The sequence below is a fragment of the Chlamydomonas reinhardtii genome, chromosome 14 (assembly GCF_000002595.2).
Source record: "Chlamydomonas reinhardtii strain CC-503 cw92 mt+ chromosome 14, whole genome shotgun sequence".
Classification (NCBI taxonomy): domain Eukaryota; kingdom Viridiplantae; phylum Chlorophyta; class Chlorophyceae; order Chlamydomonadales; family Chlamydomonadaceae; genus Chlamydomonas; species Chlamydomonas reinhardtii.
In genome coordinates this window covers 2,750,608-2,768,825 of record NC_057017.1, presented here as the reverse complement: position 1 = coordinate 2,768,825, position 18,218 = coordinate 2,750,608, and the positions used below count along the sequence as shown (strand labels likewise).

Here is an 18,218-nt window from a genome sequence, read left to right as displayed (position 1 = left end):
GATACGAGCGCTGTTCGTGCGGCTAGAACAAGTGTTCCCCGGTCACGGGAAAAGGAGCTGAGCCCCTCCACAGTCTGAGGCCGAACAACTCACCGCCCGGACATAGCCGGGGTCGGTTGGCTTGCCCCTTCCCCCGAAGGGGGAGGGGCGGAAGCCATTGCGGTCGCATCGAGTCCCCAGGCGGGGCCCCCTGGGTTATTCCAGTTTTATGTGCAGTTACGTCGGGAAACCCGAACGTAACCAGAGTTCTTGTGCAAATAATACGCCTTTCAATGTGTCTGTAGCAACGCATAACTTTGCGAAAACACGAGGAAGACGTAAGACTCGTGCGTAACTAGAGGCGAAGGGATCGGAGGCGTTGGAGGATCCTGGCGCTCGATAGCGCGATCGGCTTTGCATTTCCGCGGACGATATTCTTCAAAGCAAACATATAGACTTGGACGTTTACGAGTGCAAAGCGCATGCGATCTCTCCGATCAGCGATAGCAGAAACGCAATGCATGTGCTTCATCGCGATGCATAAGCAGAGCTGAGTTTTGTGATATCAACAGTGCATACTATCGTGGTGAGGATTTGTCGAAAACGTGTGCGAACTCTCGGTCCCCTGCCCCCGCAGGCCCCCGTCCTTGCCCCCGCACGCCCCGCCCCGCCCCGCCCGCGCTCTCTTACCTTCGGCAAACGCAACTGTGTTCACCGGCGCCTCCCCGCGCAAATCCCTCCCCTGATACCAACCCCGCAACCCCCTCCCACCCCGTTCGCACAACTGCGACTGCGCGGAATTGGAAGTTGGGAATGAGCCCATAGCCGACAGCTGGGATCGGGGGTTAATTTCCTGTCATGCCTGGCCTGCAATGGTGCGCAATGCGACAGGGGGAGGGGGCAAGCCGGGGTACTGCGTAGCGGTAGGGGTTTCCACAGGCTCATAGCCAAACCAGGTGCCTATCTAGCAGTCGCGATGCCCCAGCAGAGCCAACCGAAGCCAGACACAGCACAGTTGTCAACATCCGCACTACTTGTCATGCCGCTATGCCTGCCCTGCCAGCCCCACCGCCGACTGCTACCTAGACACCAGCCGGCTCCTCAGCCTGCGCGCTTGCGCCGCTTCTTGGGCGGCGCTGCGCTCTCCTCCTCCACGTGGCCTTTCCCGCCCCCTCCGCTACCAAAATGCGCGCACGCGCCGCCGCCGCCGCCGCTGCTGCCGCCGCCGCCGCGGCTAGGAAAAGGGCTGAGCCCCGGCGCAAGTAGCGGATAGGTAATTACCGTATGACAACCGGACAGCCGGAGGATGCCCCAGTGGGAAAGGCAGGTTCACTTGCAGGGAGGCAGGGGGAGGCACAGGTAGGCGGAGGTATCGAATTGGCTGGCTCACAGAGTTTGCTGACGCGCAATCCTCACGCTCTGGGCGCCCAGCCAGGCGATAGCACCACGGCAGGTTCCGGCGAGCCTGCGGACACGGCTTGCGCGACCCCTTTCGCCATGCACACTCAACGCAAACACACTCCATCACTAATACATGCATGGACATCTCTGCAAGATACGGGCAATGCCCATCCGGCTCTGCCCTTCAAGTGTAAAAGTGGAGGGAACAGTGTCTTCGCTTGGCTTACAAGAAACGTTTGCACTCCACACATTCACCTATCTGCAGAGTACCGGAAACCTTATTTTGCCATCATGGTACTGATGGCCATCACCAAGCCTTGGCCACGCCATCACAGCACCCCCTGCACGCACCCGTTACGCAGAAAAGAGAAAAACTTACCACCGCAACCACCAAAAGCAGCGACGGATGCGCCCTAGTCCATGCCAAATCAATGCCGCGTTTGCTCATTGCGCTTGCCTGGCCTTCTTTTTATCGTACCGTGAACAAGCACAGCTACGTGCTCTCCAGTGCCGCTGCAGGGCAGCCGCCGGGCCGCCCAACCACATTGCCCAGCTCGCGCGTCACCTGCGTGAGACGTTGCATGGGACACCGTATGAAAGATTGACACAGAGCCGCAGCCACAAAGAAATCAACAGCAGCACAGGCCGCACCTATCGAGCTTTCTTGCGGTTATCGTACAGCGCACAAGACTCGGCTAACGCTGCTGGCCTAACAACTAACATCCGTCCAAAGTCCAATCCATGCAACAGCAACCAAATTTCCCATCCTACCTGCACCGCGCCCGGCTTGGCGCCCCTGGGTTTGCGCACCCAGGCGCCTTTGCTCATCACCACATCCACCTGCGAGGGAGGAGACCGACGGTGCGTGACAGGGAGGAGGTGTGGAGGCGTGAGCCCTACCGGTGCATACATTCTAGCTACACACTAAACCGAATGGAGCGACTGCGTGAAATGGAGCGGATGAAAGGTTCGACAGCGTCTCACAATGGCCAGGACAGAAGCAGTGGCAATGAACTAGGCCCACACCTATCACCAACCTTGATACTGTCCTTGGCTTTGCTGAAGAACGCGGCGCAGTCCGCTGCGAACTGCACGTCGGCGTCGCTGGGCTGCTGCGGGCCCTGCCTCCCTCCGCTGCTGCCGCCACCACCAGCGCCGCGTGGGGACGCCCCGGCCGCGGTGCGCAGCAGCACGTGCGACCCCGGCATGCCGCGCACGTGGAACCACAGGTCCTCATCCGCGGCAACCTGTGTGCGCGCGTGCATGTGTGTGTGACAATGGAGCATGATGAAGCACACAGACGAATGCGAATCGACATTGTACGTGCACGTGTTAGTGCGGGCGTGAGTGTGAGCGCAAAGTTGCGTGGGGGCGTTTGATGAGTAGTGTTGTGTCCAGTGAGTCCCGGCACTGCATGAACACAGCCGTGGTACCATAAGCAATTCAGCATGTCAATTTGCAAAGGCAACCTGCTAGGCATGTCACCGACTGTCCAGCTGCCTCCATCTGCTAGGCATGTCACCACGTTACCGTATCATCATCCCATCACCATTCCCACGCACCTACCCACCCACCCATTCACCCACCGCTCCCATCCACCGCTCCCACCCACCTGAGTGCTGAGCACGTCGTTTTGCTTGTTGTTCCGCCCCACAAGTACCGTGTAACCGCCAGGGCTGGTGTAGCGCCGCGCCGCCGCCGTGTCGCCGCCGCCACCCGCCGCAGCCGCAGCCGCTGCCGCCCCGCCACCGCCACCACCAGCAGCACCAGCAGCAGTGCTCTTCTTGCCTGCGCCGCCGGAGGCGCCCTTCTTGCCACCACCGCCGCCGCTGCGTGTGGCGTTGCGCTGTGCGGCCTTCGCGGCCTTGGCTGCTGTCTTCACTGCCAGGGCGGCGTCCGTTGGCGGCTTCATGTACTTGCCGGCAACCAGCTCGTCCTGTGTGAATTATAATTGTGTTTGCAGCATGTGAATGGTGAATTCTGTGGTTGCAGTTGTATGTATAACGAACGTGTGATGTTTGCAAGCAGTGAAGGTTTGGTACGTAGGGTCGGGCATGCAATGCTATCCATGATATCGTGTTATGTTGGTCCGGGCTGCTAGCTGTGCTCAGGAACGTACACACGCAGCGTCCCGGCCACACGGGGGTGCCTTGCCTTGTGCCGCCCCGCCCTGCGCCGTCGAGTGCCCCACCACGCATGGGCACCACTGTGCGGCTCGGTTATTATGTGTAAGTGCCGTACGTAAAATAATTTTCTAGACGGAAAGCGACAAGCACCCGCGCGCATGTGTGTACGTGTGAAAGGGAGTACACATGGAAGGGCATTGAGACCTACCCTAGCGCAACATGAAGGTCCCATCCCCACTAGCTACTGGGTAGGTGGGGTCACCTGCCGCGCGCGGCCGCCCCAATCCGCCCTGCCAACAATACTGCAGTACTGCAGTATAAGCGCAGCCTCATCAAGCAATGCCAGGTAGGGCACCGTCAGCAGCAGCTCACGCGCACGCGGGCTCGCCCACCCACCTGCACCTCCCTGAGTGCGGCCATGTCTGCGGCGTCACCGCTCCACTGCTTCAGGCCTGCCAGGCCCACCTGCAGGGGAGGGTGCGGATGGGGAGGAGGGCCCACGGCGGCTTGAAGCAAGGATGGCAGGCAGGCAGAGGTGGCGTGAAACAGGTGCTCCGGGGGGCAGCTAGGGATGGATGCAGCTGCCGCCGGGGCGGAGTCAACACGGCCCATCCAGCAGACGGGTTGCCAATAAACTTGCCATGATCCCAAGCACCTCACATTCACCACACCGGACTCGGCGCCGCACTACTGAGCGCCACGGCCGCACCCCGCCCATCAATAGTAGACACGCGGCTCAACCCCGCCCCACCCCACCCACATGCACGCCCCCCCTCCCCCCCCCCCCCACCCACACACACCCCCGCCACCCATCCACACACCCGCCGCCCGCGCTCACCTCCACCTCCTCCAGGTACGCCACCTCCTCCTCCGCCGCCGCCAGCAGCGGCCCCACCGCGTCCACCGCCCGCCGCAGCTTGCGCGCCCTGCGTGCGACACGCGCGCCGTCAAGAGGCAGGCGTGTCGAGGAGCAACCGTGGGGGGCCGCACGTGCAAACATAGGCTCTACGTTACGGCATTATTGCCCTACGTACGCTGCATGCACGAGCTGGCACTAGCACGGGTGATAGGCAGCTGGCACAACAAACAAGACAACGTCAATGCCCACAACCACCCACTCACTTCTTGTACAGGCCCTCGGCTGTGGCCACGGGCGGCTGCAGCGGGTCCAGCGGCAGGGTCAACGGCGCGCCAGTGTCCCAGTCCTCAACCGTCACGGAGGAGGCGCCGGCGGGAATGCTGCCCGCCGGGTTGCGTTGAAACGAGGTGAGGTGGTGCGGACAGCAGGGGTGGGAAAGGAGAAATACGGTAGGTCAGAGCGGGGAGGGCGCGGTGGGTTTGGGACCAGCGTTGGGTAGGGAGGGAATGGAAGGGCGGAAAGGGTGACGAGGGTGACGGGCAAACAGGGAGGCGGCGGGCGAGGCCGTCAGCGACCCCAGCCCAAAGAGGTGCGCCCGCCATGTGACATGACCGCATGTGCCAGCATTTGCCAGCTCCCTCGACCGCTCACTCGCTCCCTGACTCCCTTACAGAACCCCCGCTGCTCCGCGACGCCTCGGCGCACATCCCATAAGTATTATCGCTTGCAACTAACGCCTCTGCCTGCACTCCGCTCGTTCTCGTTGCTTTTATGTTTAGTTTGGGCTGTTGGGCTGGTATTTGACGACCCCCGATTGCTCCCTCACCGGTACAGGTTGGCTGTGATGAGGTCGGCCTGACGCTGCACCCCCTCCGCCGCGTCCGAGTCAGACAGCTGCTGCTGGAAGGCGCGGACCTGGTGGGGTCGGGGGTTGGTGGTTGGGGGTTGGTGGTTGGTGGTTGGTGGTTGGTGGTTGGGGGTTTGGGGAGGCCACGGGACAGAGCACGGCGACCGCTTTCTTATACAGCCAGAGAAAGGAATGTGTGGGTTCCGTGTCCTTGTCACCATACACCTGTGCACACACAAACGCACAGACACACCCCGCACGCACCTTTCCCCGCGTCTTCTTCAGGGCCGCCGCCACCACCCCCGCCAGCCGCGCCTGCAGCGCCGCCGCCGCCTCCGCCGCCGCCGCGGGGCCGTAGTACTGCTCCAGCAGGGCGTGTACGGAGGCGTGGCGCACGGGGAGCGAGCCGAACACCGAGTACCTGAATGTGTGTGTGTGTGTGTGTGTTTGTGTGTGTGTGTGTGTGTGTGTGTGCGTGGGTGCTTGAATGTGTGTGTGTGTGTGTGTGTGTGTGTGTGTGTGTGTTTGTGTGTGTGTGTGTGTGTGTGTGCGTAGGTGCTTGAATGTGTGTGTGTATGTGTGTGTGTATGTGTGTGTGCGTGGGTGCTTGAATGTGTGCGGTCTTGTGGTCACGCGGACGTGTGGATTTCTGATTGTGTCAGCAAAACAGCAAGTGCGCAAGGCGGACTGACGGGATCGCAGGGTGAGATCTGAGAACGCTCTGGGGGCGTTGGGGCAAGGCCTCCAAGCCGCGACCACAAACCCACACACGGCAAGCGCCCACACGCACCTGCCGGTCGCTGGATCCGATGACGCCGCGAACTCGCCAGCCGCCAGCCGCCGCTGCCACGCCAGCCACTGCCCATGCAGCGCCGCCCACTGGCCCTCACTGAGGCTGCTCGGCGGCGCCGCCGCCGCGCCCGGCACCCCCGCCGCCACACATAGCTCCTCCACCAGGGCCGGGCTGACGCCGTGGAAGGCCCGAACGAACCCGTCCATCAGGCGCCCCTCCCCCGCCACGCCTGCTACTGCTATTACTGTATTTGCTGAGTCCGCTGCTACAGCCGGGTCGCGGCTGGCATCCTCAGGAGGCGCGGCGGCGGCAGCGGCAGCGGCTGCGCTGCCGCCGCCGCCGCCGGCACCCTTCTTGCGCTGCTGCCGCGCGGCGGCTGTAGCGGCCGCGGTGGCGGCGGCCATGGCGGCGGCACGCGTGAGCGTCTGGCGCCACTCCGCGGCGGCGGCGGCCGTAGCAGCTGGCGAGGGCGGCACGCCGAACAGCAGTGGCGGCAGGCTGTAGCTGCGACCCACCTGCACCTGCCGGTGGCTGGACATCATGCCGCCCACCTGTGGGGAGAGGGCGGGGGGGGGGGTTACATTCATGATTAGTTAAGAAGTGAAGGCGTAGGCGGGGGGGCTGGGGGTGAGCAGGTGCGTGGGACTGTCACGCGACGAGGGGAACGGGATGGTGCGAACGGGACGGGACTGGAGAGGGTAAGGGCAAAGGGAAAGAGGATTGCTGAGCGGCGGGAGTGATGTACACGTACACGCATGTGGCTCGTTGGTGTCTCACGCATATGCAAACACACCGCGTCGCCCATTGCTCCCTTACTCCTCATGCACCACCATTGCCTACTTAACCCAGTAGGGGGCAACAAAGAGTTGCTACATAGCCCGCTTACGGCCCTGCTACGGCCCTGCCAATGAGCTCCCCTAACTTGCCTGGTAGGCGGTTGCCAGGATCTCATTCTGTGAGCCGGCCAGCACGAGGTTGCTGTACCTGTGTGAGGGGGGGGGGTTACATGCATTAAGTTTACGAAGTGAAGTCGTAGCCAGGTACAAAGGGGGGGATGCAAACACACGCGCAATGCAATCGGACCATGGGCTGGGGTCCAGACGGACGGAGCACATGACATGCGGCCCTAGGCCAGTGTAGCCGCATAACCAAAAATGAAGATTTGAGCATTGCCCACACCCGCAAGACACATACACCCGGTCATCCCCGCCGGGACCCCCCAGCTCCAGCCCCTTCTCCTCCCCGCCTTGCACACCAACACAGCACAACACACGATACAGCAAGCCGTGCCGCCCTATCCGTCATCATGTCAAAGCCTTCACCAAGTGAAAAGACTTAATCAAGTGAAATAGCCTTCACCAAGTGGAAAGATTGAACCAAGTGCAAATGCCCTCATCATTGTAACCACCGGCCAACCCACCGAGCCATGATCTCCAGGTACAGGCTGTGACTGGGTGGCTCGCCCGGCCGCGTGCCAAACCTCAGCGCCGCCACCCGCTCCCAGGCCGCCGGCAGCTCCACCCCCACCAGCACCAGACCCGTCAGGGCGGAGTGGACCTGGGGGAGAGGAGGGCACGGGAGGAGAGGGCGAGAGGAGGGGGCAGGCGTGGGTGGGGGGGGGGAGGTGTGTTGGGGAGCACAAGGAACGAGGAAGGAACACGCGTGTGCAATGGTGTGTCCGCGGGCATTGTGTAGTATTTATGCCCACGGCACTGCCATCCGCGCCATACACGCAAACCGGCTGTGATTCCAGCCCGGCTACTCATGTCGGCGCCATCAAGCTCCCGCTGCCTTCACACCTTGCCCTCACGACCCCGCCAGGACGGATTGGCTGACTCTCACACTCCTGCTAGCCATACTTACTATCCGCCCTGAACGCCGCGCGCGAACATGCCGTACCCCTGCCCTTGTTCTCCCTGACTTTCTCCTCCCACATCAGGACCCACCACCACCCCTCCATTTCGTCCCCACCTGCTCCGCCAGGCTTTCCCCTCCCTCCCTCCCCCCCTCCCTCCCCCCCCTCCACACCCACCTCTTCCCCCTTCTCCCCGCACTCCCCCCCTCCTTCCCCCCACTCCCTCCCCCCCCTCCACACCCACCTGCTCGGCCAGGCTGTACAACTCGGTGGCGCTGCCGCGCTCCGGACCGTCCCGCGGGTCCAGCATCGCCAGGCGGCCCGAGGCGGCGTGCCAGCACAGCCGGAGCCAGCCCTGGCCGGCCGGCGTGCGCAGGCGCAAGCACAAGCTGGTCTTGTCGGGCATCAACACCTGCGGAGGGCAGTGTGATAGGGAGGGTGTAGCGGAGGGGGAGCGGGTTACAGGCATGACGAGTTAAGAGGGGGGGTGGCAGGTGTGGGGATCTTCCGCGACGGAAGGGTTTGAGCAGGTGGTGTATGGGCTGGGGTGCCAGGGGGGTGCGGAGCAGAAGCGGCGCGGGGGCGAGCACCGCACCGCATCGGCCGCACGGCGCTTTCCTGCGTGTTCTGCTTCCCTGTGCTGTTCATGCATGATACGGCTGTACGTGCCCTCCAAGCAGACGTGACGTCCGCCCAATCAAAGTGTCAAGACCGATATCCCCGTCCCGACATCCCAGTTCTTCAAAGCCCAAGCCCACGCCCCAAACCCGCTCCTTCCCACCTACCTGTTCCACCTTGGCCGGCACCCAGCCCGCCCGCAGCTCCGCCACCGCCGCCGCCAGCGTACTGTAGTCCACCGGCTGTAGCTTCACCCCGGTCCCGGTGCTACTGCCGACACTATTGCCGCTAACAACAGGGACGCTGTCGCTGCTGGCATCGCCGGCGTCAGAATCACTACGGATGGCCCTCGCGCCGGCTCCGCCGCCGGCACCAGCCAAGGCCGCCGGCGCTGACGCCGCGGCGGCTGCGGCTGTGGCGAGCGCGGGCCGCCGCTGGCCACCGCTGAGGCTCCCAAGGCCGGCGATGCCAGCGGCGCGCCTGCGGTTGCAGAGCGCGGGGCTGAGGCCTGGTGCGCCAACTGAGACTGCAGGTGTTGATGGCAGCCCAGCCCAGGTGGCGCCGGCGCCGGAAGCTGGCAGGCGAGCGGGGCGCTGCGGCGTGCTGCTGGGAGTGCACGGATACCTCATCACAGTTGGTCGTGAGCTAGCCCAGGCGCTGGAAACGGCGGCGCCGCTGCCAACCAGCGCTGTAGTGGTGGCGCTGCTAGCAGCAGCCGCTGTCTGCGCTCCATAGACGCCGGAGGCGAGGGGGCGCGAGGCCGATGTGCCCCAAGGAGCAGCCCGAGACACAGCCCTCCGGGCCACACGCGTGGGCCATCCGCTGTAGGCGTGGCCAGACGCTGTTTGCTGATGCAGCGAGCCCAACGCCTGTATTTGCATATCTATGTGGTTATGGTCGAGCCTAAATGTGCCCGGGCGCCAGGCGGTATGGTACGCGCGATGGGGTCGCGCAAGGAAACTAGGGCAACTGGGTTTGGAAGCACATGGGGTGAATGAGAAATATGTCAAGGTAGCATTTGATCTAATCTGAGGCCGCGAGAGCGCTTGCAAGCAAAAGAAGTGAGCTCGAGCTCGCAGCATGCAAATTGCATGTCAGTAAAAATCCAATGAATAGAAACACTTGTACAGTCACGTTTGCAAGAGCAGAAGGGGCCGATGCAAGGAAGCTGGCGAAGGGTCTAGTGGAGTCCCATGCGGCCTTCCCTGCGGCCTTCCGGCTTCTCTGCCCGATTGTTCCACACTTGACACATTTTCATCTCATTCCACGTTATGCTTGCCATTACATATTCATGAACTAACTTCACGTACTGCCAAGAGAACGTCTCGTCGGACCTTCCGCTCTTCTTACAAGAGTCCGCGACCTGCGTATAATAGCAATAGTGTCACCTTCTTACTTACAGTAATAGCGTACACATAACAGGAAGGCGCTTGGAGTGCAACCTCGCGCTACACCCACTTGACAGGAACACGACTCTACACGCCCCGCCAAAGCCTCAACGTTCATTGTATTCTGCTAAGGAGCATCTTTCACGTCATAGCAAGCTGGCTGGCCACCTGGCTTGCAAGCGCCGAGCACCCGCGCTCCGCCAACGCCGGTTCCTCTTTCATTAGCCGGCGACAGCTGGCTCCTTTCATGGACGCTGCGGAGCCAGTACGCTCGACTGTTAACTGGTAGCGCCCAACGACGGCGGGCCAGGCAGCGCGTTAGGGCGACACGCTACGGGCAATCAACACGGTTCGGTCGTCGCTTGACGCGACCAGCCGCGGACGTGCAGCCAATGACGCCCACTCAATATGTCGAGGAAGACGGCTCTGCGCACTGTGAAGAGCTCGCTCGCCACACCGACTCGTCGGGAGCCCACTGCGCCCCAGGCGCACTGGCCATCCCCGGCCTCAGTCCCGTTCCTTTCAGCGACGACACCGAATCAGCCTCCTCCTCGCCGGAGGCTGCCGCCTCGCCGCAGGCAGCGGACGAACCCCGCCAACACCTCCTACCCCAGCTGGCTCCTTTCGCCAGCGACTCCACAGACACATCCACAGTCGCCGGGGGTGCTGCCGCCGCCTGTCTGACGGCTCCCGGCGGCGCTAGCTTCCTCGACGGAGCTGGGCCGGGCTGCGCCTCTCCGCGCGAAGCCGTGGTGGCGGCGACGGCCGCCGCGGCGGCCCACCGCGCGCGGCTCTTCTCCGCGCCGCCGGACCCAACCGCCGCCGCCGTGCGTCGCGCGCGTTTCAGCACCGCTGGCGCCTCCAGCGCTAACGGCAGCCGGCCGCGCCACCAGCACCACGCCGCCGCCTTCACCGCCGCCAGCGCCGCTGACAGCCACTGCTACAGCCGCTACAGCGGCGCCTACGACGGTCCGGCGCCACCGGCCCAGCCCGGCTCATCAGGCGCTGGCGGAGCTGCAGCCGCTGCTGCTAACGGCGCGACAGGCGGCGGCTGGGCTTCACCCCAGGCTGCCGGCAGCGGGGCAACGGGGATGCCCGTGGCGCCGCAGCGGCGGCGGCGGTCGTCGTGGGCCGAGGGCACGGGCGGCGTGTTCGGCCCGGGTGGCGCCGACATTGCGGGTCAGCATGACGCCGGTGGACTGGAGGTGAGCGGGGCTGGATGGGGGGCACGCGCTGCCTGCGACGGGCTCCGGAGGGCTGCCAGCGGGCGTGTAGGGTTTGGGAGCACTTGGGGCGTACACGTTTCGCATCCTGCCGCACAGACATTGTAGGCGCGCCCGCCATTTCCGTCGCCCACAACCAAACACTGACCAACGCACACCGCTCTTGTCCGCACCGATTGCCACCACCAGGCGCTGTCCCGTGAGGCTCTGTATGCCCAGTTCGTGGCCATTCGCGACGCCGTGCTTCACCGCCGGGCCAACAGCGTCAGCACCTCAGCCGGCGCTGGAGTCACGGCTGCAGCCCCCGGCTCTCGCGCCGCCCCAGGTGGCAGTAGCAGCAGCAGCAGTAGCAGCAGCAGTACCGCGGCTGCAGGTAGCTTGCCTTCAGACCCTGCCTCGGGCGGAGGAGAGCCCAGCAGCACAGCACCTGAGGAGCTGGGGTGTGGGGAGGACGAGGGGGGCGCACGTGTTTATGCCGACACGGTGGACGGTGAGGCGCCGGCCATGGGTCTGGCGGAGGCGGCGCTGGAGGCCGAGGAGTACGGCGGGGATGGTGCGGGTGCCGGAGGCGATGGCGGCAGCTTCATGGCTCAGCAGCGCCAGCACGAGCAGCAGCAGCAGCAGCGGCCGCGGGCGCTGATGATCCCGGACCCTTGCGTGGAGGCTCCGGCCGGTGTCGCTGGAGAGGCGGCGACCGCTCAGCTCGAGCACCCGCTCGCGGCCCCGCAGCCGCTCAGCCGCGCCTCGCCGGCGCCCTCCGCCGGCGGCGGCCATGGCGCTTGCGGCACCGGCTTCAACTCGCCGTGCGGGTCGGCACCCGCCGGCGGCACCGGCTACAACTCGCGTTGTGGGTCGGTGCTGGGGTCCTGCCGCACCCCCGACCGAGACCCCCGCGATCCCCGCGACCAACGGGTCGTGTTCGACCTGCAAGCCTACATGCGCTCGCCCACGCCCAGTGCCGGCGGCGCGCTGCGCCCCTTCTCGCCCTTCCAGGGCGCAGTGGCCTACGCCTCCGGCGCCCTGTCCCCATCCGCCGCCGCCAGCCCCGGACAGCACAATGCGCTGTACGTCCCGGGCGCTGGCGCAGGCGTGGGTGCGGGTGCGGGTGCGGGTGCGGCCGGGCGGCTGGCGCCGCCGCGGCCTAGCGGCAGCGCGGGCAGCGGAACGGAGGAGGGCGAGGGAGAGGAGGGCGGCGCCGGCCTGACCGCCTCGGGCGAGGTGGACGGCGGCGGACGCGGCAGCGGCGGCACCAACCCGGGTTCAATTCCCGCCACGGACAGTCTGTTTTCGCTGCAGCCGTCGGGCGTGCAGATCCTCGCGGAGGGCGGGGCTTCCGGACAGCAGGGCAGCGGCGAGCAGCAGCCGGAGCTTCTGGTGAAGGGGGAGAAGGCGGAGGTGGCGGCGGCGCCCGAGGCGCACATGCTGGTGGTGCAGGTGGGAGGCAGCGGGGCGGGGCGGGGCGGGGCGGGGGTGTGTGGTTGTGTGTGTGTGTGTGTGTGTGTGTGTGTGTGTGTGTGTGTGTGTGTGTGTGTGTGTGTGTGTGTGTTAAAAAACGAAACGAAAGCCCGACCAATGACGCGACGGAGTTACTTTCCGATACCTACCATTTTACCGAGCGTCGCGTGACTGTCGTGACCCAGGTAGTCATACTTACCCGCGATAAGCCTGGAACCCCACGGGCGACCATTCGGCCTGACCCCGCGATGCACCTGTATGCGTCCATGCTCCGCACCCTGGGCGCGCTAAACAACGTTTACCCAGCACGCCTAATTCCCAGATTCCCGCCCGCTGGTCGTAGTCGAGCTCATCTATAGGCAAAAGCGGAAGCATGGGCATAGGGCGGCAGCGAGGAAGTGTCACGGGCAGGCGAATGGCAAAGGCGACAAGAGAGGCGGCGTGCAGCAGACAAGCTAGGTATCACGCGTCCCAAATCCCGCCCACTAAGTACAATAACACTATGGGAGGGCGAGGGCGAGGGCGAGTTAGCGCTATGGGAGGGCGAGGGCGAGGGCGAGTTAGCACTATGGGAGGGCGAGTTAGCACTATGGGAGGGCGAGGGCGAGTTAGCACTATGGGAGGGCGAGGGCGAGGGCGAGTTAGCGGTGGCACTGCGACTAATCGGGGTCAAGGCTGCATGGGGGACGTGGCGGGCGGCGGTTGCAGCGGTTCCAGACGTGTCAGACACAGGCTGGTGTGTGTGCGTGTGTGCGCCGTGTGTGTGTGTGTGTGTGTGTGTGTGTGTGTGTGTGTGTGTGTGTGTGAATACGGTACCAGCGCAAACTAAACCAAACCAACTAAAACGCGCGGAGCACAGGCAGAGGCGTTAGTGCCAAGCGGTAGTACCGGGGGGCGCCATGCGGGGAGGGCTGCAGCAAGGTGGTTTGCGCGTTTGACATTGCAGTATCATTATACGCCGTGTGGCGTTCGGTTGCACCGGTCGACCCCTTCGGCGCGCCTTGCATTCCGCGGTGCCCTTAAATCGCACACTTCCCTCGGGCTCCTTTTGCTCCGCTTCATGCAGCGCTGTGTTGATTTTGTTGACCCACACACCAGCCGCCGACCTGCAGGAGGAGCTGCTGGCGCCCGAGTGCGACGCGGACACGGGCAGCCGCCGCGCGACCACGGAGGACACGGCGCCGCAGTCGGGCGAGGCCGCCTGTGCTGCCGCCGACCCGGCCCACCCGCCGCAGCTGGTGGCGGCGTCAGCCGACTACATGCGGGCCCTGGCGTCGGCGGCTCAGCGCACGCTGCTGCCACTCGCGACGTCCAGCGGCAGCTTTGGCGCCGGCGGCACCCTGGCAACTGCCGGCGGCAGCCGCCAACTCAACAGCAACCTCTCCATCGGCCGGACTCACGCCTCCGCCAATAGCTTCTCCACCGCTGCAGCGGCCGCCACTGCGGCGGGGGCGGCTGCACCGGCGACCGGCCGCAGCTCACCCTTTGCTGGCGCCTACACGCACCTGCCGCTGTCGGGCATGCCGTCGCATGACGTCGCCGGCGGGGCCGAAGGCGCCGCCGCCGCAGCTGCCGCTGCTGCAAGGAAGTCGCCTTTGGCAGCGCCAGCGGCGGCGGCGGCGGTGGCGGCGGCGGTGCGCAAATGCCTGGACAAGGGCATACCGTTCGCGGTGCTGCCCATGAAGTCGTTTGCGGCAGTAGTGGCGGCGGCGGAGCAGCACGACTGCCCGCTCGCCTTCCACATCCTCACCTCAGCCTGCACCTACTTCCCTGGGGCCGGCCGCCACGCCACCAGCTCCGGCGGCGCGCCGCTTGACGGCAGCGCCGCCTTCGGCGCCGCTGGCGGCGGAGCCGCCGGATCCGGCATTGGCGGCGGCGGCTCCGGATCTGGATCCGGCGGCGGCGGCCTGGGGGCGCTGCTAGGCCGGCGCCAACCGTCGGCGGCAGTTGTGGCGGCGACGGCGGCGGTTAAGAAGCTCCTGGAAGACGGAGAGCCGCTGTACGTGATGTCGCCGTGCGAGTACCAGCGCATCGTGTTGGCGGCGCAGTACGGCGTACGGCAGCTGCACGACATGGTGGTTGCACAGCCGGCGGTTGCAACCGCCGCCGCCGCCAACGCTGCCGCGGCCGCCGCCGCGATGGCGAGCTGCAGTGACACCGCCGCCGCCGCGGCGGATGCAGCGGCGGCGCTGGCTGCTGTTGACGCCGGCCTCACGTCGGCTCCGGCGGCGGCGGCGCGGCTGGCACTGCCAATGATGGCGCCGCCGCCGCTGGCGGCTGGCTCCATGGGGCGCCGCCACGGTGGAGGCCACCGCCGCGGCGGCTCCATCGGGAGCGAGGACTCGTTCACGGCGACTGTGGTTCGTTTCCAGTCAGGGCGCGACCCGCTCGGCGGCCCAGGGCTCGATGGTGAGACTTTCTTTCTTTGCCGCCCTGCCCCTGCTGTTGTGTCCTGTGCATTCCTTGAATCCAGAACCGCCGCCAGGTGCCTAGCTACCTAGCCCGTGCGCCGTCGGATTGGCTGACATGACGCTCTGCTCCTACGTTGTCTGCTGGAAACCCCGTGTGTTGCAGGGTCGGTCTCTCAGTCGGTGTCGCAGTCGGGCGGCAGCGCCGCCTCTTGCGCCAACCCGGCGGCGGCGCGCGTGCGGGCGCTGGTGCAGGCGGCGCAGCACGGAAACGTGGCGCGTGTGGCGTACCTGGTGGTGAGTGGGTGGGCTGGTGGGGCGTTGATGTTGGTTGACAGCGCTGTGGGATGCATCCTCGCCATATGGCGGGGTGGAGCATGGTGGAACGAGGTTAAGGGCAAGAGGCGAAAGGCTGGACGCCGAACGCGCTGCGCCATAGCTTTTCTGGCGCTTGCCATGTCCTTAAAACCCAACAACCCACCCATGTCCCATGGCAACCACCCACCACCAGGACCACGGCGCGGACGTCAACGCCACTGAGATTCCTCAGCAGCCCCACAGCAGCTCCGGCCCCTTGACCTCAACAGCATCCGCAGCCCTGCACCGGCCGCAACTGCCCGCGCCGCTGCCCACCTCATCCTCCGCCCGACACGCCGGCGGCGCCAGCCATCAGCTGCCGCCGCTGCCCAGCCTCCGCACCGCCTCCGCCGCCCCCGCCCCTGCCCTCGCCGCCTCCTCCTCTCCTTTTGCCTTCACCTCGACCACAGCGGGCGGTGGTGCCGGCGGTGGTGGCGCGGGCGGCCGTACGGCGCTGCACTATGCGGCTGAGGCTGGGTCGTTTGGAGTGGTGGCGGCACTTATTGAGCACGGGGCATTCGTGGGCGTGCGCGACGGGGCAGGTGAGAGCGGGATAGGGGGTTAACGTTGAACCAATCCCGTAAGGAAACAGTCGCGCAGCAAGGAGAACTGCAGCTGCATAAGCGAATCGTTGTACATCACCGTATGTAGTCGGGCGGGCTTGGGCAGCAGTGTAGCGGCAGGTGGAAGGAGCAGTCCAGAGCAGCTCCGAAGTCATACATGTCAGCAGTGCGAGCCGCGCGCGGACCCCGGGATAGGGGGGCCGAGTCGTGGTGGTACACGTCAGCCTCAAAGCGCCACGTGTACGGATTGCTGTCCAAAGGGGTAGAAAAGGATGCTTGGGGTTTCGTGTGAACAAAAGCCATGTCGCGGGGTTTGTGGATTCCGTGCATGCTCACGCATGCCGGCCTTTCGGCCGGCCGGCATTTACGTACCATCGCCGCCACACCACCCACCTACTTCCACAAGCTTCCGGCGACCGCTTATTAACACACACTCCTCCTTATTCCTCCCCTCTCCTCACACACTCCACGCGCATTCCTCACGTCACAGGCCGCACCGCCTACGACCTGGCTCGGCGCCGCGGCCACGACGCAGTGGCGCAGCTGCTCAAGGACGCAGCCGACCGCCGCCGCGACGTCGTCCGCAGCGCCGCCGCCGGCAGCCGCACCGGCGCCGCGGCCGCCGCCGCCGCCGCGGTGGCGGCGGTTGCCGCCGCGGCGGCGGCCGCCACCTCCCGGCCCGCATCCCCTGCCTTCAGCGTCGGCGGCGGCGGCGGCGGTGGCGGCGTGCGGCTGAGCGACTCGGGTACGCCAGGTGCCGGGACGCCGCGGTCCACGGCGCCCGCGGCGGCGGCAGGGCCGCAGGGCCCGGCGGCGCCCGGCAGTGTAGGCGTCACGGCGTCGCCTTCATCGGTGGTAATTTGCAGGAGCCCGGGCGGCGCCTCGGCCGGCCTCGGCAGCGCACCGGTGAGAAGGGAAAGGAAGCTGTGCCAGCGTGGACTGTAGGGCTGATACGGTGCTGGTGATGTTTGGGATGTGGCTTGCAACACGGGCACGCTTGCAAAGTGTGAATTAGCGTCAAGCAAGATTGCCAACCTTCGGGTGCTGTGTATGCTCGCAGGCGACGCAGCGCACGCACTCGCTCACCTGCTCCGCCAGCAGTCCGCCGCACCCCCACCCACACCCGCGCGGTGCGCCCGCGCGTGCCTCACCCCTGGGGCGCGAAGTGCACTCGGCAGCAGCGGCGGCCGCGGTGGCAGGCGGCATGGCACAGCAGGCAGACACGCGGGCGGCGGCGACACCAGTCGCTGAGATCGCGCCCGCGTCGGCGGCGGCGCCGGGAGCTGTGACGGTGACTGCGATGGCGGACCAAGAGGAGGCGGGAGAGGTGCCGGCGGCGCGCCTGGGCAAGCGGCGCGGCGCCAAGCGCGGCCTGCTGGGCTGCTTTGTCTGTGGCGCGCCGCAGTGACAGGCGGGGCACCGCGGCGTTTGGTCTAGTATCAGAGTTGTTTTGTGAAGTAATGGTTTATGACACATGTAGCCAGATGTATCACACACGTACAGCTGAAGCCGGCACGAAAGCAGGAGTGGGGTAGGCGTATCCCGTTGCTCAAAAGCACGCTGCCCGACCGGGTGTGAAGTGCCCAACCGGAGGCAGTCGGGCGGGAAGCGTTGTTGTCATCGTCCGCGCGCTGCGGTGTGCTGGTAGCGCTTGGTGCGGGGGAACTTGTCAGTGTCTGCCCTTCCGGCTAAGTTTGTTTTGTGTGTATGTATGCGGCAAATTAGGATGCTTGAAGGAAAGGGATGGGGGGGGTAGGTGGCTGACCTTCGTGTGCGTTGTTCTGATTCTGCAAATCTAGAAGGCGGCAATGTGTCTGCAGGTAACATAGGTCCACACCGTGATGTCTGTTTTACAGGCCTAGCTACTCGAGCAAGTACACATTGATACACCACGTAGCTCTCACATATTCATTACGTGCGTCCGGCGTAGGTCACCAAATCACTCCTGCAGAGGCCCGCCGCAGGAGCACGCCGGTGTGTCAGGGGGTGCGCGTGTGGCAGCTAGGGCGGGTCGCCGCCTGTGACAAGGCAAGCTTACGCGGATGTCCCACGTTCCCCCTCTTGGGGCATACCGCCATTGTATACAATTGCTGCAGCTGTGTCGCCGTCACAGCCTACCAGACCGATGGGACTCTACCAACGTAGGGAAGTGGGTGAGGGTGGGCTTATTGCGCGTGTCAGTTGATTGAGGGTGGGCTTGTTGGCGGCATTGTGCAGCATGCATATGACCACCACGCACGTACGCACATCTTCCCGTTGCCGGCTTGCTTGCTACTCGTCACGGTGCCACCGCGCGCGATACCGAACTCCTAACTGTTGCGGTTTAGCCTTTCGGGCATCCTTAGC

General features: G+C 65.2%; 2 protein-coding genes across 3 annotated transcripts in view; one reads left to right on the top strand and one right to left on the bottom strand.

Annotated features, from left to right (window-relative positions):
• Window positions 1–1,345: 1,345 nt before the first annotated feature.
• CHLRE_14g627150v5 (uncharacterized protein) lies at window positions 1,346–9,607 on the bottom strand. 2 transcript variants are annotated; one of them, XM_043070299.1, is made up of 15 exons: window positions 8,646–9,607; window positions 8,105–8,272; window positions 7,426–7,562; window positions 6,932–6,989; window positions 6,003–6,556; window positions 5,477–5,633; window positions 5,192–5,280; window positions 4,629–4,745; window positions 4,345–4,432; window positions 3,903–3,971; window positions 2,993–3,316; window positions 2,418–2,627; window positions 2,152–2,220; window positions 1,859–1,945; window positions 1,346–1,721 (listed from the first exon to the last, which is right to left on the bottom strand). In XM_043070299.1, exons 1-14 carry the CDS (start codon window positions 9,357–9,359, stop codon window positions 1,874–1,876), a joined length of 2,826 nt encoding a protein of 941 aa, XP_042916973.1. In that variant the 5' UTR covers window positions 9,360–9,607; the 3' UTR covers window positions 1,346–1,721; window positions 1,859–1,873. The 2 variants fall into 2 exon arrangements, with proteins under 2 accessions (XP_042916973.1, XP_042916972.1); XM_043070300.1 differs by having other exon boundaries at window positions 1,346–1,945.
• Window positions 9,608–9,757: 150 nt separating this feature from the next.
• CHLRE_14g627100v5 (uncharacterized protein) overlaps window positions 9,758–18,218 on the top strand; it is an 8,576-nt gene continuing 115 nt past the window's right edge. The window contains exons 1-7 of the mRNA XM_043070298.1: window positions 9,758–11,071; window positions 11,279–12,523; window positions 13,657–14,953; window positions 15,119–15,249; window positions 15,464–15,851; window positions 16,363–16,778; window positions 16,933–18,218. The exon at window positions 16,933–18,218 is cut by the window's right edge and continues 115 nt beyond it. Coding sequence (XP_042916971.1) covers window positions 10,259–11,071; window positions 11,279–12,523; window positions 13,657–14,953; window positions 15,119–15,249; window positions 15,464–15,851; window positions 16,363–16,778; window positions 16,933–17,280 — 4,638 coding nt within the window. The 5' untranslated portion in view covers window positions 9,758–10,258 and the 3' untranslated portion in view covers window positions 17,281–18,218. The remainder of the gene's footprint in view (window positions 11,072–11,278; window positions 12,524–13,656; window positions 14,954–15,118; window positions 15,250–15,463; window positions 15,852–16,362; window positions 16,779–16,932) is intronic.